General features: G+C 28.8%; 1 protein-coding gene across 2 annotated transcripts; it reads right to left on the reverse strand.

The window, feature by feature from the left end:
- Positions 1 to 492: 492 nt before the first annotated feature.
- LOC145608379 (uncharacterized) lies at positions 493 to 2,786 on the reverse strand. 2 transcript variants are annotated; one of them, XM_081663990.1, is made up of 6 exons: positions 2,137 to 2,786; positions 1,870 to 2,044; positions 1,607 to 1,738; positions 1,376 to 1,513; positions 1,071 to 1,262; positions 493 to 978 (listed from the first exon to the last, which is right to left on the reverse strand). In XM_081663990.1, exons 1-6 carry the CDS (start codon positions 2,682 to 2,684, stop codon positions 676 to 678), a joined length of 1,488 nt encoding a protein of 495 aa, XP_081520116.1. In that variant the 5' UTR covers positions 2,685 to 2,786; the 3' UTR covers positions 493 to 675. The 2 variants fall into 2 exon arrangements, with proteins under 2 accessions (XP_081520116.1, XP_081520117.1); XM_081663991.1 differs by lacking the exon at positions 1,071 to 1,262 and having other exon boundaries at positions 2,137 to 2,784.
- Between the last annotated feature and the right edge of the window lie 21,391 nt (positions 2,787 to 24,177).

Consider the following 24,177-nt stretch of genomic DNA (forward strand, 5'->3'; position numbering starts at 1 on the left):
ATTTTTCTTTTGTTTTTTTACTCTATGACAAGTTTAATGAAAATGTGATTGACACTTTTATTAGCAGATATTTAATTCTTGGAAACATCAACTTATGTTACCCTTTTAACGTATAAAAGTAACCCTTTTCATGAATTAAAGTGACCCTTTTCATGCATAAACGTTATCCTTTATATCCACTAAAAGTTACGCTTTCTGGTAATAAAAGTTATCCCTTTTGTCAATAAAAGTTACCCTTTTCACGCATAAAAGTTACCCTATCTATCCAAAAAAAGTATACCTTATCCTTTCTATCCACTAAATTAACCTTTTCTTTGTTAATAGTTACCCTTTCAAGTAATAAAAGTTACCCCTTTTGTCAATAAAAGTTACCCTTTTCATGCATAAAAGTTACCCTATCTACCCAAAAAAGTATACCTTATCAAATATAAAAAGTAACCCTTTTTATGCCACAAAGTAACCCTTTTTATGCACAAAAGTGACCCCAAAAAACATACACAAGAACCTTTCAAATTACTTAATGTATGCACATACATCAGTATTCCAAAAGAACAAAAAACTAACCACTAAGTTTAATTACATCATTTAACTTGATGTATATGCACAAACATTAAGTTTTTTCATTGTTCAAAAAATGCTCCTAGACCTAATCAACCTTTGCTTCTAACAGTCATTTCACCCTTTAGAAGGAGTGTACTTGTCTGTCTTCTTTTTTGCCCTTTTTCCTTTGGGATTCTCTTCGTCTGCCTCTGCCTTTGCTTCTACTTCAGCTGCCATTATTCTTTCTTCATTATCTTTCTTCTTCTTTGCAGCAATTGCATCCTTTCTTCTCATTTCAATTTCTTGGCAATAAGCAGGATCTTTCTTCTTCTCATTGAACTTCTCTAATTCTGACAACACATCATTCCTAGATTCATTCAAATCACACAGCACCAGTGTCGTACAGATCTCACCTCGCAGAAATTTTCTCCCAATAATCTCACAACAGAAAAAAAAAAAAACTTATCAATATGTAATTAATAAAAGCATTAGAAAGGGAAAAACTACATACAAAATAGATGAATAATTACTGTTTTGAGTTCATTTAATTTGAACGATTCGCCAACAAAATGGAGCATGTGATACATAACAAACACCCCACAGTCCAAATTGTCAACTTTTTCTTTTCTCCATTCCAACTCAACAATTTGAAACCTATAAGAAGGTAGCTGAACACTCTTTGGATGATTTCTTTTTCCGAGAAAAACACCCATTTGATCACACTGACATAAAATATAAAAGTTTAGAATAAAATAAAACAAGAAAAAAGAAAAAAAAATTTAAATGGAAACAATAAGTAAACAGAAACATAACAATGAAATCAACATAAACATACCAAGTGTGAAGACAATTCTTTGGTATATTCAAGAGCATCATCACGCCAGATGATATTGTCAAGATAATATACCACCTCTTTTGTATGATCAATAACAAACAAAATGTAGTGATTCTCAATAAGAACAGGAAAATATATCTGAAACAGAAAAAATTAAAACACTGATTTAGACAGATTAACACAAAGCAGAACTTTTTTAAAGTTTTGATAGTAATTTATCATGAAATATACCAGTTCAGCATCCATAATATCACATTCAGGATTCTCATAGCTCACCCAACCTTCCCATAAACCGTGCAAATCATTAACAGCTTGTGAAACTTCACCTTTGCCAATGTTTTCACAAACATGCAAGAATGCAAACTATTAAAAGTATGAGAACTTGTTTATATAAAAAGATAATAACTTTAGTGCACATAAAGGGTAACTTTAGTGCACATAAAGGGTAACTTTAGTGCATATAAAAAATAAAAAAAAAAAATCAAATTACTTACACTTTGCCTCACACCAAAGAAGAATTTTCGAGGACCAGAATCAAAACATGCCTTCTCGTTCAAATACAGACAGTAGCAATCAATGATGCACCATCTAATTCTAAGTGGAGCTACCAGGGATACCATGTCTTCTCTTGGAATTAAAAAATTCATCCCAATAGTAACAAGATTCTCACTGCAACAATAAAAAATAAGATAAGCATTAAACAAAAAAATAAAGGAAAAAAAACATATAAAATATAATTATTATAAAAAATGACATTTAACTTCCTCATCATTGAATCATCCTTCAGTAAACAATAATCAAGAATTTCCTGATGTAACTTGGGCAATTTCTTGAAAATCCGAGCATTAGACCTCAAAAACAGAGTAAGAAAAGGAACATCCACACCTACTGGCCCACAGTCGAGTGAGCAAAAAGATTTATTGCCTCTGACGATACGTCTAGAAGCATTTCCTACAGAAGGCCCAGCATCATCCTCAGACCTATTCATCAAAACACTTTTTCCTTTACCATTGACATCATCCTCAGACCTATTCAAATTCAAATCTTCTGCAGGTTCATTATCAGGATCATCATTGTTATGACCTTCAGGTTCATAAAAATCACGAAACATTTCATGAATAGACTTCATCTTGTTACACTCCTCAATTAAACCATCTAAAAGCTTCAGGTAATGAGGATCAGAAAGTAACTGTTGTGTTTGAGAAAATACAACAGGATCATCAGAGGATAATGATTCAGTTCTGCGAGAAGCAATCATATCACTCAAGGTTTGAAAACCCTGTGATTGAACCAACAATAATACATCCATATTTCTTTTGACCAAAAGAAATGTTTCATGAACAGCCTGCAAACATATGAACCAATAAGAAACTATACAAATGTAAAAAATAAAAATAAAAAACAAATGAAAATTCATGATATATGCATAAAGTTACCCTTTTAAATACATAAAGTTACCCTTTATTATGCATAACGTTACCCTTTAAAATGCATAAAGTAACCCTTATAACTGAATATTTAGGGTAACTTTAGTGCACAAAAAGGGTAACTTTAGTGCACAAAAAGGGTAACTTTAGTGCACAAAAAGGGTAACTTTAGTGCATATAAAGAGATAATAACTAAATAAAAAAAAAAAAAAAAGAGCACTTACATCAGTTGAAATTTCTTTAATTTCATCATCAGTCATCACACTTTCTGGAAGATCAAACGCAAGAATGCGGCCACTTCTACCACTTGTAGAAGCCCCTTGACCACAAGTTTGCTTAACAACAGGAGTTACAGGATCCCTAACTTCAGGCTGTGAAACAGGATATGTAAGGGTATCCAATGGTCCCTGCCCAAAATCACCAGCTTTAATCTCCAAACCCGCTTCTTAATCTTCGCATCAGTCCAATGTTGAATCAAAGGAAGGGTACTACTTTCCTTTTCTCCTTGGAAATTTAATCGATGAAAATACATAATTTGCAAAGCTAGCAAACAACCACTTACATTTTGAGCATTTTCATCATTCTTATAATTCACAACAGCCTTCTTTAATTTTTTCAAAACATATGAACACCAATCAAATGTTTTGATTTCATCAACATTTTCTACAGCCTTCAGCAACTTCAATGAAACAGTCCTATTAGTAGTAGGAGCTAAGAAGCTAGACATAGCATGTAGCACAAAACATCTCTTGAATTCTTCACCACCATCATCCAAATCAACCATCCTAGACTCCACTTTTGACAAATGTAGAGGTTGCTTCTCAGTAAGACCATAATCATGTCTCCATGACTGAATGATACGTTTATCTACACTACCTTCTTCAGGATTCTTCTGAAGTTCAGGAACAACAATCTCACTCATAGGCAAGCGAAAGACATCACATATATCATTTTTAGTAACTACAAACTCTTTACCAGCAGCAATAGTGAACATGCAGCTACCTCCATTAAAGTGTTCAACCAGCCAATGTAGCATTTGACGATTCAAAGTTTTCAATTTCAGATGTAATAAACCACCAAAACCTATTTCTTCAACAGCTTTTTGTTGATTAGGACTAAAATTACTCATCATTAATTCCAATGTGTGTGGTCTGCACCTTGCAATCAAGGGTCTTTTTTCCCTAAATAATAATAATATAAGTAAAACAATATCAGAATCAGAATCAGAATCATGATATATATGATTAAAAAAATACAAAACAAAAAACATTTATACTTACACAACAGTATCAGAATCAGAATCAGAAACTACTTGCAATTCAGCATCTGCTTTGGCCTTCTTAGATACAATTTTAGACTTCTTAGGAGCTGCTTTAACCTTCTGAGACTCTGCTTTGGCTTTCTTAGGAACAGTTTTAGCCTTCACAGTTTTAGCCTTCACAGTGTTAGACTTCACAGTTTTAGACTCTGTTTTGTCCTTCTCAGGAGCTGTCTTGTTCTTTTTAGCAGGCTCTTTACCCATTCCTTTTCCCCTTGAAGGCGATTTATAACGATATCCACCTATTGAACCACCTATATCTAATTAATACAGAGGATAACTATAAATTACAAATTCACAAATTACTCAGGGGAAAATTTAGAATATATGCATAAAAATCCTTTTAAATGCAAAAAGTGACCCTTTTAAAAGAATAAAGTGACCCTTTTTACTGCATAAAGTCACCCTTAAAATACAACAAGTAACCCTTTTAACAAAAAAGTAACCCTTTAACAAGCATAAAGTGACCCTTTTAACTATATAAAGTGACCCTTTTCACTGCATAAAGTCACACTTTAAACTACAACAAGTAACACTTTAAATACAAACGTGACCCTTTTGACGGAATAAAGTGACCCTTTTCACAGCATAAAGTGACCCTTTTCAAAGCATAAAATAACCTTTGTCATGCATATAAATAACATATGTATATATTACTCACACACAATGCACAATGCACATATTACTGGTACTCAAACACATATACACAAACACAATGCAGATATGCATACTATTCTCATAATCTAACTAAAACCTAACATCAAAATTTGAAGAATAATGAATAAAACTTCTGAAAACAAACATGCAAAATTTGTTTAACATGTAACAACACCACAACACATATATATCAAATTTTGAACCAATTATCACAATGAACAATAAAATAAAGCAAAATTAAACATAATAACTTCAAAATTGATATTCAATTATCATAATATGCATTATAAATCAACAGAAAACAATAAAAAATAACATGCACTACTAATTCGACATATATAAGCGAAAATTCAATTGAAAATTCGAAAAAATGATGAAAAATTTAATTAAACACACCTTCTTCAGCATCTACAACCTTCTTTGTAATCTTCTTCTTCATCATTGCTGAAACTAACACTACAAAAAACGAAAACAAAATCAAAATCAAAATCAAAAAACCTAAAAATCGAAGAACCAAAACAATTTAAACTAACAAAAATCTCAAAAAAATAAGTAAACTAACCAGAATTAAGCGATAAACAACTTCACAAGTGAAAGAAAAGAGAGAAAAAGCTCGAAAAGCAACAATGGAGGAGAGAGAAAACGATCGCAATCGCAAGTTCACTGGTTTTAGAGAGAGAAAAACGAGGAGAGAGAAAGCAACAGCGGTTTGAATGAAAGAGAAAAACGAGGAGAGAGAAACTTTTATTTCTTTATTCAATTTTAGCAATCATTACACGCACGTGAATACCCACTACATTGCTTGTCCGAAAATTTCGCCATTCATTAAATTAATGAACACCGGCTTTTTTAAAAAATTTGTGTCATATTATAATATCAATTTTTATAATATTATTATATGAGTTAAATTAGAGTCAGGTTTTTTATTTTATTTTATTTATTTTTCTGTTCTGGATCAATAGAGTCAGATTTTGACACCTCAATGACATACTTTATGAGCTTTCATCGAGGTTCTGTATCTCAATCTCGCCCCACAGGCCTCGAGAATTCTTAGTTTTATTTGTTTATATTTTTTACTTAATCTCTCATTTAAGAGCTTGCGTGCTTTGTGTTTATAGCTATATTCTCTCTTACGAATTGAACTCTCACGCTTGCTTGAGGTTTATGGTTCAAATCCCCTTCAATTTCCCGCTTCACCCAATCACCCGTGCTTGATATTGTATTAAATCTCTCAATTATTAATATTTCTGACAACTAACCCTTTCCCACTTCACCTCGTGCTTATTATTGTATTAAATTTTTTCGATCAATTGGTCTTGCTCTGACAACTATTAAAATCACAATATCAATTAGTCTTGTATGGACCCGGTCTACAATAAATTATTGTAGACCCAAAATTTGACACTTTCAAATAATATAATCACATTCTGGATGATATAATCACTTTCTTAGACGATATAATTATCTTTTTGTGAGTCATATTTTGAATTATATAATCTCATATTAAACCATTTAATGAGATTATATAATTATCTTTAGGATAATAAAATTTAAAAATCATCTTTTGAATGATGTAATTTACTATTTGATACTTTTTATAATGATAAATTTACTTTTTGAGTGATACATTTACATAACAGTTTCAGGATGATATAATCACTTTTGTAGTAATATAATCATATTTCGTATGATATAATCACATTCGTATGTTATACTAGAAGGTTGGGTCTACAATAAGTTATTGTAGACCGGGTCTATTCTAGTCTTTACATCACAATATTGGTCACACCGTACCATTCTCATTAAGAATCTTTATCACATAGTTATAAATCTCAATCACATAACTAATCCTTTATGAGCTAGGCACTCTAACGAAACTCATCACGTGCCTAGACATTCACATATTTCTTAAACATATCTTGGTAAGTTCCTAATATCATAATAATCATATCATAAGTTCATAACAACATAACATTAATTAATTTTATATTTTAACATCTCAGTATATACTTTGAGTCTTATTATTATTTATCAAAATTATCTTATTTTATTTATTAAAAATATTCTTTTTAAATTTATGGCGGTGCATGGGAGAAAAGGTGTTGGACTAGGAGCAATGACGGCCGAGTTAGTGGAGATAGTGGCTACGATAGGGGAGGTGGCATGCAACGCCGGAATATTGCAATTTTTTTCATGGGATTTATGTTGAATATTTATGTTGAATATTATTCATGCTCTTTGCTTAAAATATTATTAAAAATTTAATTAAATATAATTTCCATTGCAATCATACACCTAATAATAAATCCATTTATTCAAATTATAATCATTCTGCTAATTTATGCATTTTACGGTTTTACCGTAGGGATAATAACACCTTATTTCTATAAGTTTTAGTGGAAATTAATTAAAGAAAAATAAACATTTTGCATATGTGTTACACATTATGTACTTTCTATGTGTTGTTGTTTGGTTATTTATTTTATGACATTTCTCTTAATTGTCTATACATAAATTTAACTATAAATATGTTTAGTGTAAGAAAGTATCATCTGTAAAAATTATGCGAGCAATGTGTTAACATAGCATGTTGATATATACATTATTGATGTGAGACGATTTTTACACTATCACACATGATTTTTATTACAATTTAATTGTAAACCCCGCCCGACAATGTTAAAAATGTCAAATATTTAGATTGAAATGAGGAACTAGTGTACGTATGGATTAGAGGATACAAATTTTTTGTGTGTATGTGTATGTTTTGGGAAGATTATTTGCTTCAACTTTGTGGTTCAAGGGAGATTTTGATTTGGTTGATGGAAAGGAAATTGTTGTCAAGTTTTTTGGATTCTTTTGTTGAATTTAATTTCCTTTTTGTTTGGTGGAGATAGATTGATGCAAAATTTTCTTGTCTTATTTAATTGGATGGGTTTGTGTCTAATAATTGTTGCAAGATATAATTCTCCATTGGAACGGTTTTTTTTTTGGTGTTGGGAAGTTTTTCTAACCTCCATTATAAGGGATTATTTGTTATTTTTTTTTTCCTAAAAAAAGGTTTCCTATTCTTCTTCTTTATATACTACGTATATTCTTCTCTTTTATCTCTTTTCTTCCTAATCTCAGTTATGAATCATTGTAGGGGCTTTTGTTCTTACCGGTAGTAAGCCCCAAAAACTTGTTAATAGCTTTCAATAAACATACTTCCTCCGTTAATGGTTACTAGAGTGTATCCGTGCAAAATGCACGAGATATATAAGAAAAAAATATATTTAAAATGTGGAAAGCTGAACTTGATGTTGTAATTTGGTTTTGGACTGGTCGGTTTTGTTGAACCGTAATTAGCTCTGTTGTACTGAGTATTAATAATAATCGTATTAATAATGTGCTGACACCTGATGCGCTATGCTGAAATATGATATTTCTGTGCTTTGCTTAGAAGCTAAAAAAACAAGGTCTTACTCTTTTATGTCGATGGCCACGCAATGCTATTATGGGGTTTACTTTTTCAAAGCTATAGAGGTTAACCGTTCAGTGTTATAGGGATTACTCGTGTTACTCAGTTAGTGTCATATGGGTTAGTGTCTTGCTCTAGGAGTTAATTAATTTGTTCTGTTGCAAGTAGTTATTCGCTGAAGCCAGTTGCACAAAAACGTGTTGTACATTTTTTTTTGTTTTTGATGATTAAAGAAGTGGAAAATGTGTGGAGGGTAGTCCTGAAAAATATGCATATAATTGAAGGGTTGGGGATTTAGAGTACTGTAGTGAAATGTTGATAAAGAAATTGTATACTTGTGCTAATGCATGACATATATTATACTATGTACCAAAAAAAGTACTCTTAAAACAAAGTGAAATGTTAGTACGTCATGTTTAAAAAAAACTTGAAATGTTGGGGAATTTGAGTGATATAGTGAATTGTATATAAAGGATCTATATACTCGTGCTAATGTATGTCATATGTTATACTACGTACCAAAAAAAAAAAACACACAAATAAAGTGAAATGTTAGTAGTAGTCCCATAAAAAAAATAAAAATAAAAATAGTGAATGTGTAGTTATTGGATTTTTTTTAAAAAAATGATAAAAAAAAAAAATAAAGTAATGGGATTGGTAGTTATATTCTCCTTTTAAAAAATTGTTTTTTTTTTAAAAAAACAAAAAAAAAAAAAAAAACTCAAATGCATGAGAGTTGAGCATGGGTGATTTGGAGGGCTCTCATTAAAACGACTCTGCAATTATAATATAGATTTGCAACAAAGGAATATTTTATATCTCACAAATAATACCCCTTTGTTGCAAATAACCATTAACGGAGGAAGTATCTTATATTTGAGATGGTGGTTATAGCTCTATTTTGTTTAAATTCTTTGTTTGTCCGTCTGGTGATGGTTGAAGATTTAGGGTTTTATAAACTCCTTAATTATCTAGAGGACCACATGAGTAATTTTCTCCCAACGACTATGCATCAATGGATTTGAAGCCAATCTGTGCTAACTCACATATACTATTGTTTTAGATAAAGTTTTTTTTAAGGCGATTGTCAATCAAATCGGCGATGTGCGTGATTAGTTAGTTCGTTCTAAATTAAATTAAAGTATTTGTACTTGTGTTGGAATTTTAAAATCTTAGGAATTATTTGTAAGTGTCGTTTGATGACTATCTTGTATTAATGAAATCATTTTTCTTACCGTTGAAAAATGATACAAGATCATATATAATTTTTCCTTAAAAGAAAAAAAACTTGTATGACTTTACAGTCGAAGAAAGAATATAATCGATAGGGTGTGGGTTTTTATGTGTGGAACTCTTAACAATTCTCATATTTAAATTGTTGATGAGCTTTACTCCCCTATATCTAAGAATATAAGTTATATTTTCGTTCTTTTAGGTTTAATAGTAAATTTTTTGTAAGATTATTGTGACTAAAATTGTGAAAGTTAAACACTTAGGCCCTGTTCAGTTCGCCTTTAAAAATATTATTCAGTAAAAATAAGTTAAGTTTAATTCAGTAAAATTAATTTCGGTTCAGTAAAAATAAGGAGAGGTGAACGGGGCCTTACATTGCTGGATTTGTACGTACTAGTATTTGACTTTTGACATTATGAATTTCTCACTTCTTACAGTTCAAATTAATTTTTAGAAAAAAAAATTGCCTAATGTATGTAAAGTTGTTGTCGTATTTCATTTGATGGAGATACCAACATGTTTTATTTTATTTTTATTATTGTAGACTTTTTTTTTTTTTTTTTTTTTTTTTTTTTTGAGAATAAACTTAATATAGACTACATGAGGTATTTGGATTTCAAAAATATCTTGTAAAAAAAAAAGATTTCAAAAATAAAATTAAATTAATGGTACAACGAAGAAGTTTCTAGAGAAATGCACTCAAATGAAGCATTGGACTTTTGGAGAAATTAAAAAGCTACTATCTAGAAAATAAAAATATTATATTTATAGGGAAAAAAATTATAAATGCTTAGATTTTGTCATTTAGTAGAGATTATGATTTATTTGGAGTATCCATTAATTACATTATTGGTAAAAAATTTCTTTAAAGAATCTAATTTGTATTTTGGTTTATAGCATCAATCAATAATCTATTAACTATTACTAAAACAGAAGTTGTTGACCTCATCATTGCCCACGTGTCGCTTTCTCAATAAAAAATTTCCCGCCTAAATACAATGATGATGTCATTTTTTTTTTTGTGGTAGAGTTATCATTTCTGAAATTTAAATATTGGAAGTTTCTACATTACAACTAAAACCTATCAATTTATCTAAGAAAATATTTAATTTTAAATAGCACACTAATAAATGACCTTCTGCATTGAACTATGAATTAGACAATGTTGAACAAATATTGTATCATAATTTTGATAAAAATAAAAATTATAAAATATACTTAATTCTTATTTATATTCATGTATAATAACGATTTATTTTTAAAATATACAAATTAAAAATAGGTTTTATATAAACTGTGCATCGCACGGGTTCTAACCTAGTCTTAATAATAAAACAGACACCGGAAGTGACACATGTCACATCCTGGTGCTATTTTTTTCCTCCAAAACTCCCACTCTTTTTTTAAAAAAAAAAGGTAAAATTGATTTAAACAAATTGATATTAAATAAATTACTTTAAAACATCTATCACTTTAATTTATTTCCACTGAAATGATTTTGTTAGATATAAATATGATGTATTATCCGTTAAAAAAAATGATTTATTGTTTGTAATTAATATGTTAACACTTTTGTTGTGCTAATTAATAGTTTTACTAAAGAGTAAGTCTGTTGTTTGATTAATATATTGATGTTTTTTTAAAAAGACATGAGATTATATATCATACTGTTTCTTTGCCTTTTAATACGGATTACTACCTTTTGATACAGATTACAACAATAACATAATTTCTATACATTTGATGTGTATATTTTATCAAATTTTAATTGTTAGATATAATCATTTTTTTTATTTAATAAATTAGTCTTACCGTGCATGGCACGGGGCCTAAGCTAGTAATAAACAATATAAGACAGTGATAAAAATGAGACCCGATAACATGTTTTGGGTCTTATTCTACAAATTTACGAGTATTAGCTAAGATTAATAACATCTGTCCGCTAAAAGTAATTAATGATGTAATTGCTTAGATTTGATTTGAATTATATTTCCAAAGAGCAATGTATATGAATTTCTACAAGGAATGCTATGAAATGAAGCATTGAGCTTTTGGAGCAAATTAAAAGCTATTACACGTATTAAGTAACGATAATATTATTAGATTGATTGATTATGTTAGACATAATATATATTAGCTAGCTAGTTACCTTGTGAACAAGTTTATTTGAATGATAAACACATTGTCAACCCTCTCGATAGCTTGTTGTACATAAAAAGATAATTGTTTACTCAATAAGAATGGTCGATACTTTCTGTAAGCTAAATATAATTCATTAATTTGAAATAATAATATAACATCTTCAACAGAAGTCATAGACTAATAAATTCAACATCCTTTACATTGTTTTGCTTGTCAATGTATGTACACCTTTGACCCAAATTATCTCTAATTACTTATTTGTTAATATTACAATAAATTGGAACTATCTGAAAATTAAATATATGTTGAAACAAATAATCCGAAAAAAAGTACATACATAAGTATAATTTTTAAATTAAACTGTGTCGGTTAAAATAAAATTTGTGAATAGTGCCAAAAGTCAAAATTATATATTTTCTTTCTGAAATAAAGGTAAATACATATAATCAATTGGATTAATACTTACTAAAAAATTCACGATCATTGTAGAGAAGATATGACAATTTTGCACTTTCATACGGATATTTGGTACAACAATAGCTTGTTAGAAAAACCATTGAAACTATATGTCAAGAACATTAACTTGTTAATTAGGAAATTCATTGAAACTATATCTAAGAGAGGTTAGGACCAAATTTCTATATATAGGTGTATAGAGGCGTACTAAGACTCATCTAGAATAACTAATTTAGAAGCAAAGCTTAGTTCTTACATACATGCATGGATATACGTCTTCTTAAACTTTAACAACTAAGTTAATTGATTAGCGTAACGAGACATTGCCATCTTTGAATCTTTTTACTCTGACTACGGTGTAAATTTGGATGTCACGTGTCACTAGACTTTGATCATTTGCGTATGTCACTGCTTAATATCGCACGACACTGATGTTGTAGGAGAACAACAAAGAAGAAAATTTGCCTCTAGAAAAAGGTCGAGGGTCACAAGCCACAAGGTGTTGTTGTGCTGGTATGTAGCTTATATATGACACAACGTTATATTATGGTTGATAAGTCATGCTACCTTTATTTTCATCATTTGGATCCCACACAAATTTAGGACCATTCAAACCAAGAGATGTTTACATTACATGTGAAAGCTATGTTATTATTATTATTATTATTATTATTATTATTATTATTAGGAAGTATTATTTAGATATTTGATCTCAAAAGCGTGCATGATATAAAAAAGTAAATATATGTGGAGGTGTATTTTTTGTAATTAATCCATAATTCTCAATCTATCATTTTAGTTTTAATCAAATCTTTTAATTTATCAAACATATAGTTGTGATACAGACTCGATTAATTTTGATTTTTATATTGATCCAACAACAAATGTAATTTTGTACTCCCTTGCATGTGATCTTATAAGAACGGTTAAAAAAATAAAAATTTAGCTTTACTCATTAAAACAAGATTTCTATAGTTGATATAGGGATATTTCATAGTTTTTTTCTGGTTTGAATTTAACCCAAAAAATAAAATTACAAACATGAAAGTGATTTTTGTTTTTACTAGATTAGTGCTCGTCTTATTCATGGTTCATACTCCGTAATAACTATATTGAGTTGTCATAATTTCGTATTTCATGTTGTCTTTTTCATTAATATATGGGTTAGAGTGGAAGTTAAACATGGGCACTTGTTTTTCTATTTATACACCGCCAAAAATAAAGCAAAAGTTGTCACGTAGTAATCCAGCATTAATACCATTGTTAAAACATTGTTAAGTGTTATTGTCATGTTGTAATCCAACGTTAAGACCTTCATTAAGTATTTGAATTTGGGCATACTTACACCTAGATACATATAAAGGAGTACAGAGTATATTTTTGTAATCAATTGATCGAAGAGCTTCAAATACTCCGTAAATAAACAATACTTTCGACACTCTGCTAAGTAACTCTAGTTATATATCATCAGGCTCATTTAAGAATTTGTAAATTAAATACCTAAAAGCCAAGCTTGTGCTTCGGTATAGGAATATGAACATATTGCAATGCTTTAAATTATCTAAGTTTTTTCTACCGAGACAATTTCTCGACCTTTATTCAAAAGAATTCATTTTGTCCTTCAATAACTTTACACATAAATAAACTTAACAACTTGAATTGATTAACATAAAATATACTATTTTTACTTTGATTCGTAACATGTTGACTATAGATTGATCCGACTTGAATTTTAAAAAGAATAAAGTGAAAAGTATATTTTAAAAATCAATACAATGTTTACCTTAAAAATTTACAAATAACACTAACTTTATCCTTTTTCACTAGATGTAGCATTTTGCTGTTTTATATAAATACCTATTAACTTTAAACATGTTTTAATTCTCACAAAAAAAAAAAAAAAAAAAAAAAAAAAAAAAATTACTTTGGTTATTTGGGATAATGCCGATAATCTCAATATATATTTGAAACTATAAATTTAATACGCGCGAAGAAGTAACTTGCATTAGAGGAAGTGTTTAAAACTCCATAATAAATTTAATTCAACAGTTAGGTTAAATCAAAATAACATGTCATTTGTTTGTTAATTTTTATGTGAAAATCATAACATGTGTGGATGTCAATTAGATTACTTGGTATAGTTTTGAGTTATTCAAAACCATCTTTTGGGGTTTGGGGTGCTGAGAAGCTATAAGGATGAATTAGACGAACTTGCTGATTACAAACAAGACGGTGGGAAGAGTAATAAATAAGCAATCCCCATTTTTATCACATTGCCTAAATTATGTGGAAATTGTTGCATCAAACCACGACCAAACAAAGGTTTTGAGGCCCAACTGAATATGACTTCCAACATTATCCATGTAATGTTGCATCCATCGACCATTATCGTTACTTAATGATATGGGCAAGGGGTCTTTAGTTAATCAAAGTATATAACGATGAATATATCATCTTTAGTCGACAATCAATTTTTTCTGTTTATTTAGAAAAAAAAATGCCTGATTTCCTATGATTAGTAAATTTGTACAATTATACAATAGTCTGTAGAATGATTAGTAAATTTGTACAATTATAATTTTTTTTTTTTATAAATAGTTGTAGTCATTATTTATAATCCAATTTTCAAAGAAATTTAAGGAAGTAGCTTAGCTTTAAAATAAAAAATAAAAAAATATATATGATGATGTCAAACGGGAAAAAATTTCATAAAAAAGTGACACGTATACAGTTTTAGAGAAGGATGATGTCAGCGGTTTCTATTTTAGTTATAGTTATAGATTGTTTCGAGTTGTAATTTTCTATTAATCTATCTATACTATATATTAAAAGACGTTTCTAAATAATTTACAAGTTTAAAAACTTAAATGTTAACCACTAAACTATTATTATTATAATACGAAATACATATTATTTTTCAAATTTTAATAAAAATAAGGATTTCAATCATGCCATTAATGCAATAACTCGAGACATTGTCTGGGCACAAAATCTAGTTTTATTTTTATAAAAAGTATTGTTATTGAAACAATCAACTTATGAGTATAGGTGTATATTAATTTTAAGCTAAGTTTATTTTTGTATTAAAAGAAAAAGAGTTTAGCCGAAGAATAACTCAAATTTGAGTTTATTTGAAGTTAATTGTCGTACACATGAATTCTCATATAAATCCGGTTTGGGTCACTTAGGGTTTCAGGTTGTATAGTAGTTTTGAGTCCAAATCAAGCCTCGAATCAGGTATTTGGGTCTGGTCAGTCTAGTTGTGGTCATACCAATTTGATGATTGCTTTGACATTTGAATACTACACTTAAATTTAGAATTAGATGAAAATAAAGCTTGAATTTTATTAAATGGTGATTTAATTATATGAATTGATGGGCAAATAGAGAATTAAATGTGAATGGGCTAAGAGTAAGACAGAAATGGAAAATAGACAATGAAGGTAGAAGTGTTTTTTCAGCTACTCACACACTCAAGAGCCAAGAAAAATTATGAAAAGAAGTGAACCCCCCCTCCCCTAAAAAAAACCACCCCCACAGAGTACATGTTAGTTGCTTCAACGTATAAAAAAGATAATATGCAATCAACTCCCTAAGTCACTATCCTACGTTTTTACTCCGTCCGATCTTAAATGTTTTTCTCATTTTGATTATATGTTTGTTAACACTGTATATTACTCCGTACTTTGACCATAAATATCTATAGCCGTATATCAATATCTATATCTATACTTAGTATTTAAAAATTATAATACTGCCACATGTCATCTTACACTATTAATTTTTTATTACACCATTTTTTTTTAAAATTCTTTCATTAAACTTATACTTCATCTTTCATACACACTTCATTTCTTCATCTTCATCTCTCTCTTTTAATTCAACCTTTTGCTATTCTCTCTTTAATTTTAGCCCTTCCACCTTCTATTTAAGCCTCTTTTTCCATTAAAGTTTCAAAATTTTAATTTTTTTAATCATGTTTCCGATTACATATTATACCCTATAATGACTTACTGATATTTCCTCACTTATCTCTCAATACAATTTTATATTTGTCAAAAAAAAAAAAAAAAAAAAAATTATATGAATAACCCGTGCATTGCACGGGCTAGAAGGCTAGTTATTATTAAAACTCAAATGTAAGAGTGTCAATCCGCCATGTGTCATTTTTTTGTTACATTTCGCCATGTCATTCGAACCCAATAACCAAAAAAAAAAAAAAATCCTCCCATAAAGTTTGTAACCGACATTATTAATGCTACCATAATTGTCAATTGTAGTGATTTATATATTCAACATTAAAACATTTACTTAGCAGTTATAAAATGAGGCAATTCAAAGGTTTTTTTTTTTTTTTGGAACTACTATTCTAATTATTTGGGCCCTGTTTGGCAATTGGCTGTTGGCTGTTGGCTGTCGGCTGTTTTAGTTGGCTAGTTTGACTGGCTGTTTAGATTGGCTTTTGAGTTGACTTTTTGACTAGAGTTGTAGTGTTTGGTAAATTGGCTGTTGGGTGTTAGCTGTTGTTAAACTATATTAACACTAATGAACTAATATAGTACTTTAATATTAATTAAGATAATAAATTATTGGTAATTATAATTGTAAATTAATTATTAATTATTTACAATAAGGTTACAATAATTTAATAATAATTAATTATAATTTAAATTAATTAATTAATTATTGGTTAGAAATTACTAATAATTGTATATTACTCCATTTTAATACTAATTATTAAAAACTAATTATTCAATGATAATAATTAATTATTAATTATTAAATAGTAATTATTAAAAACTAATTATTAAATACTAATAATTTATGTTTCAAAAAAATATTAATTATTAATTAATAATTATAAATAATTATTAATTATTAATTAATAATTTATGTTTCAAAAAAATATTAATTATTAATTAATAATTATAAATAATTATAAATAATTATAAATAATTAATTATTAATTATTAATTATTAATTATTAATTATTAATTATTAATTATTAATTATTAATTATTAATTATTAATTATTAATTATTAATTATTAATTATTAATTATTAATTATTAATTATTAATTATTAATTATTAATTATTAATTATTAATTATTAATTATTAATTATTAATTATTAATTATTAATTATTAATTATTAATTATTAATTATTAATTATTAATTATTAATTATTAATTATTAATTATTAATTATTAATTATTAATTATTAATTATTAATTATTAATTATTAATTATTAATTATTAATTATTGATTATTAATTATTGATTACTAATTACTAATTACTAATTATTAATTACTAATTACTAATTACTAATTACTAATTACTAATTATTAATTTGTAATTATTAATTATTAATTATTAATTATTATTAATCAAAAGTTAATTATGTCAACAAGCCAAAAGCCATAAGCCAAAAGTTGCTCCAACTAGCTTTTGGCTTAAAAGCCAGCTTTTCAGCTAGTTAAAAAAGCCACTAACCAAACATGTTTTTTGGCTGTTTGACCAACTTGAAGAAGCCAAAAACCAGCTGAAAAGCTAGTTTCCAAACACCCCCTTGGACTCAATTGAAGTATTGGAATCATTAAAATAGTACTTACAAAAAACTGTTGAATTGCCTCATATTATTACTGTTAAATATTTAATGACTTTATTATGAAATTAATGGCTAAATTACACTTTTTTTTAATATTATAATCAAATTAAACTTTGATATTAGTACTTTGACACTTACCCCATCATTATAAAATAAAACACTTTGCTATTGTGGTTGTGTGGTTAGAAATACCAAAGATTTGTTACAATAATCGTTCATCCGCTCTTAGTAAAATAGTAGTGCATAAATTTCTATAGTATTGTTCGAGTAAAGAAAGGTAATTCTGAAGTGGCATGACTTTCTTAGCATCTTTTTTGTATATCATTAGTTTGTATAGTATTTGTTTAAATCTATATGCTATACTTATCTCCTTTCAAAATAAAATAAAATAAAATAACATGCTTATCTGTAGATTTATAACTATTGTATAGGTTGTACTATAAAAATTGTAATCTACCTTCCCCAATAGTTTTTATATACTACTAATAAGATTTGTTACCGTTTAATTTTCTATCATATCAATCAAAAAAGGTGTGTAGTGTTAATATGTCTTCTTACACAAGTTGATCATTTGTTGAAATATAGCTTACATTATGTGATTAATGGTCTTTCCTCTTAGTTTTCTATTACTACGTAATTATATGTGTGTGTGTGTTTTTTTTTTTTTTTTTTTTTTTTTGTGTGTGTGTGTGTGTTAGTTATTTGCAGTATTGTTCAACTGACTAATTTTGGTTGACACTTTACGAAGAGATATGACAAGAAAAAAATGAAATATACTACGTACATTGGATTCTTTATAGGGAGTGAAAAAAACGTTGGTATAGTAGGATAGAGTACAAACGGTATAGTTTTTTAGGTAAAGGTAATCTATGATTTACAAAAAAAAAAAAATGACTTTTTAAACTATCAAATAATCTCGAGAAAAACATTGTGAAATTGATATTTGTGGTCAATTCAATTTATTGATTCTTTTAATTTGTGTAATACGGAGTAATAATATTAAAAGCTATAAGTTTCAATCACTCTTTATCCACAATCATTTAAAAAATATAATCCGGGGCATCAAGCGGGTCATTAACTAGTTTGTAAAAATAAATCACCTTCCTCAATTAATCAAATATTTAATTAAAAATATGGAATGGACAAGGTTTGAACTCAAGACCTCAAGTTTCAAAACTATATTGTTAGCCACTAAGCTATACCATATTATATGTCATGTTATTAAAATTAAATATGATTAAGGATTTTAATCATGAAATTAATGTAGTAACTCGGGGCATTGCTCGAGGCCTAAAAACTAGTTGAATATTAATAAACTATAACACGAATTATACAAGACAATACGTGACTATATGTTTTCATACAATGATGAGAGTAATTTAGAAGATTTTTTCTCAAACTTATAAATAATGCCAAGATTCTATATAGGCATAACAAAGAGGATCGAAGAATTAGATGATAAGTACCAAGTTATAAGAATAAGAATTTGAAATTAAAGTAGCTATTTTAGGGTTCGTTTGGCATTGCTGTGGTTTTCTGTTTTTTGGTTTTTTGTTTTTTTAAAAGTATATGATATATATCACGTAGTGAATCAAAAATTATTTTAACTTATTAAAATTGATAATTTTGAAAACTGACAACAGAAAAGTGGAAAAACCTTTTCTCGTTTTCTGTGTTTGGTTTTTGGTTCTAATAAAAAGGAAACTGAAAACCAAAAATGATGTCAAACAAGCCCTTAATAAACATTTTTGGTAATTTAACCATATTTAGCAAAAGATCCTTTATTATAGTTGTGAACTTTGATTTTATCAAAAAGTTACTCCCTTTGCTCCACTATACTTTTCATGTCATTTTTTTCAAGTGTCCCAATAAAATCTCCATTTCTTGTTATGGTGTAAAAAAAAGAAAAGATCTTTTATCCTGCTCCATAATGTTTTTTTCCCAGAAAATTATGTCTACATGTGGTAATTTATGCTAAAATGGCCAGCTTTAAAAGTTTTGATTGCCTTATATACGGAGTAAATTATAAATAAACTTTTATCATGTTGGTTGTTAAATTCGTTTCAATACGTATTTTCATAATTTTTTTTAATAGACATGTATTTTCATATTATATTGATATTAAGGTTCTGTTCGCTTCAGCTTAATTTCAATTCAGTTCAGTTCAGTTCAACTTCAATCAGTTCAATTCAATTCAGTTCAGCTCCTAATTTCCTTCTCTTATTAAAAAATTTCAGCTCAGCTCAATTCAATTCAGTTCAGCTCCAATCAGTTCAATTTAGTTTCAATCAGTTTAGTTCAATTCAGTTTAGTAAATATGAACATGCCCTAAGTATAATAATTATATTTTTGTTAATATGAAACTAATGATATTTATGATGAAAATTGTACAATAAAGACAAAACAAAATACATTCAATGTAAGAGCATCTTTAAAGAACAAATATACTATTAATTGTACAAGAATAACACAAATTTGAGTTGAGGCTAATTACTGCATCTATACATTAATAAAATCTGATAAACTTGTATGCAGTCAAACTTACCCTCGAAGCCTCTACGTAGCCTTGTGTTTGATAATTTGACCCAGTAAGATGAGTGAAATTGTGACTTGTGAGTATCTCAAAACGAATATAAAAAGGCTACTAACAATGATGCCAACATGTTCTTTAAAATAAAAGAAATGGAAAAACCAATTAATGAAAAAAAAAAAAACCAAGCCCTCACTTCTCAGCAGTGAATTAAGGATCAACATTATATTAAATAATGCAACTTTTTGATATGCTATAAAGTCCCACACTATAGTTTGATGACATAATGTTAGTGGAACGTAAACATATGAACTTAGAAAATTGTTACATGGTTTATATAAAGACAGATAATTGCTGATGATTGTACTTAGATTTGACAAGTAATCTTGTTGCTTAAGTGGATAATATTGTGAATAATTTAATGGCCTTTTGACAAGAGTTATCCATAATCAAAAGTTATAAGTAGATCATCGTATAATGATCTTTGGGTTAAACCATCAGCCATCGTACGTAATTAAACACTACTCGTACTGATTAAATTATGGTAATATGGTGGATGACTTATAAGCTACGGCAGGTGGGTTGCTGTGTATGGCGGATATGTGTTTTGGGGTGGTTGTTGGGTTAGAGTTTAGGGTTTTTTTACTTTTCTTTTTCTTTTGATTTTTTTGTAAACCAATGGATTAGTGGTACGTGTACGTAGTGGGTCTACTAACGGGATTCCATCTAAAAACTAGTGTATAGCACGGGCGTTGCACTGCATTGTTATTTCAGTTTAGTTTTTAATTTCCTTCTCTCATAAAATATTCAGTTCAGTTCAGCTCCAATAAATTGATGTGCTTTTGTGACGATTAGCTATCTAGTAGACATGTAATGACTATAATAATGTTGGTGGGAAATGTTCGATTTAATACATTTAAAAAATAAAAAATAAACAAAAAATAAATTAAATAAAAAAATGTTCAAAAGCCCGTTGGGTTGACCCGAACCCAAAACTTTGGGCAAGGGTTGAACATATCTTGACTCGTAACCTGGAGTGATCCAATCCGAGATAACTCATGACCCGACCCTAATTGACAAGTCTACATAGTAATAAAATTCTATTAGATTGTGAAGTTTATTATTTTAAACGGTTAGTAAATATTATAAATGTATGTTTTACACGTTGAACTACTTCCTTCGCTCCAAAAAAATACTACCTCCGATTCAATTTACTCGCAACAAAACGCTGGAGCTCCGGCGTTGACCACCTCGCAAGCTCACCCAAGTACCCGTACAAACAAAATACAACTTAAAAGGTCCCTTTTCAAAAGTTTTCATTTAAAAGGTGCTTTTTTAAAAAGTCGACAATTTAAAAGGTCCTTTTTTCACAACTTTCTCTATAAGTAAATTACATTTAAATTAAATCGCCGACCTTTGCTAGCACATGTATTACCCGATTTGCTTCTTAAGTTCTTAGTCGTCGTATGTGTGCCAAATATTTCAATCGTGAGCTAATATACGTTGCTGTGTTGCTTGGTTTGAAAACTTGAAATGGTGGTGTTTCAATGGTCATTAACTCAAGTATTATCTCAGCATAGGATCATGTTTGATGTCATTGACCCATGATGAATGAAATTGTTAACATAAAATTTGTAAAGGTAATGCGCAATTTCTAATCAAATTAAAGTGAGTTAAGCACAAATTTATTAATTTAGGTACTCAATTCTACAATTTTTCACCGTTTGGGTACTGAGTACCAATTCCCAGCAAAAAAAATTAATTTCCACCAACAATTGAGTACCCAAGGTTAACAATTGAGTACCTTGGGTTAACTCAACGTGGGGCCCAGCCGAATAAAAAAAGCACGGGTCGGATTTTTTTCCCCTTTTCTTATTCTTTCCGGCAGATTCTTCACTCTATTATAGCGGACTGTCAAAATCTCCAAATTCGCAAGGTTCCCAATCGCCTCAGGAAGAGAATTCAACCGATTGAAATTTACTTGCAACACCACCAGAGACATACACGAGCCAATTGCACTAGCTTAGGGAGCTCTTCGAGTTCATTTTTGTCAAGATTCAACTTCTCCAATGAGCTCAGGTTGCCAATTGAATCAGGCAATTGGGTAAAGAATTTAGAGCTCAAATCAAGATTGACTAAACCTACTAACTTCTCAAAGGGAGCTGGCAAAGATTTCAGCCTATTCCCACGAAGATCAAGGTCAGTCAGACTTGTAAGCTCTCCAATTGATCTCCAAAGGTTTTTTAGTTGATTCGAGTGGATGTCAAACTTCTTCAATGCCTTGAGCTCACCAACATCTAATGGAAGAGCCATAATTTCGTTCTTCAATAAGTCAATTTCAGTTAAATTTGACAATTTCACAAGTGACAAAGGAAGCCATTCAACTTCAGCCATTAGCCTTCCTTGAAGATCAAGGACTAATGCACCAGTTTTATCATAATTTTCGAAAAGAGTAGCCACCTCCATCAAACTCATCTTCTTTGTGCATCCTCTCCCTACTTTGTAAAAATTCAAATCAAACCTTAACATTAAAATAACATTCTCAAACAACCAAATCAAACTATATGATAAGATATCCATTGTAGCATTTGTAATTCTCACATTGGAATTCAAGATTAGACATCATCATTTTGATTAAATTAATTTTTTAATTAGGTATGGTTAGTGGTGAATTAATTAGCCTGAAAATAAGTTAGAGTACCTAAAAGGTGAACAAAAAAAATTGAGTACCTAAAAGGTGAAAAATTGAAGAATTGAATACCTAATTGTACTCTTAACTCAATTAAAGTCACTCCTTGTACATACTTATTTCCATTCGCATTTAGCCCATACGCCCCATAGGCTAACCAAGTAGTTTGGTTGTGCTCTATTAATTTAGGGATTACATATTATTCATTAACTTGATAAAAAATAAATTAAAACCAAGTCCAACACCTTTGATTAATTAATTAAGTCCTTCAGCGTACCCTTGGGTTGCTAGGTTAGTGTTGTGGTAGCGTCAATTGAGGTGACTTAATAGTTGTGTTTATCAATCATTTTTTACTAACAAAAGTAATACATGATTATTGATTAGTTGATTAGCCAACTTTAAAGTGTTACTAAGAGGGAGAACACAACAAATTTTTTGATGCGTTACTTTTCAAATTTTAATTGATTTGATTAAAATAAAGGGTAGGTTCAATTTGACATGAAATTAGGTTGGAATTCTATTAACCAACTTTTCATCCAATCCCCAACTATAATTTAATGTGTTATTGAACACATTTATTGTGTTAAAGTGTTGGAGACCCCATCTTATACTAATTGCAATGCATAGGTTATCAAAAGCATAAATAATTGAACTCTTTTCCCATTAATGGTATTACAATTAATTTGCAAAAGTATAATGGTCTGTTTAATATCCAACAATCTTTAATTATCCATGGAGTATATATGGAGAGGTTCATCAGTTCATGTTAAACACTCTCTGTCATGTTATAATTGACATGTTAAATCTTTTTTCATCACTTATATATTCACTTTGATTATACGGAGTAATTTACAAAATTTGTCATGACATTGCTGTCAAATGGTATGACTGTATGAGTATCAATATAAAGTCTCATAATTTCATAAATCATAATACCAATTTTTACAATATACTCGGTTATTTTTTTTATACATAGTCAAAGTAATACGTTAACATGTACATATATTATGTCAAGTTTGAATGTATTAATTATTTTGGGACAAAGATGTTTATGCTCCAGATGAGTTGTAATTTGATGTTTGGTGAAGGTAGGTTAAGAAAATGGTTCATGTGAAGCAGGCTAGATTAGATTAGGCAATAAATATTGTCTTGTCGTTAGTATCGTCACACTTTATTTTGTAAAGACACATTTTGGTGTTAGGGCATTAATTTTTTCCTCAAATTCCCATTGCGATTTATTATCAATCACAATGGAGAGATTAGTGGTAATGAACATTTA

The sequence above is a fragment of the Chenopodium album genome, chromosome 23 (assembly GCF_948465745.1).
Source record: "Chenopodium album chromosome 23, dcCheAlbu1.1, whole genome shotgun sequence".
Taxonomy (NCBI): Eukaryota; Viridiplantae; Streptophyta; class Magnoliopsida; order Caryophyllales; family Amaranthaceae; genus Chenopodium; species Chenopodium album.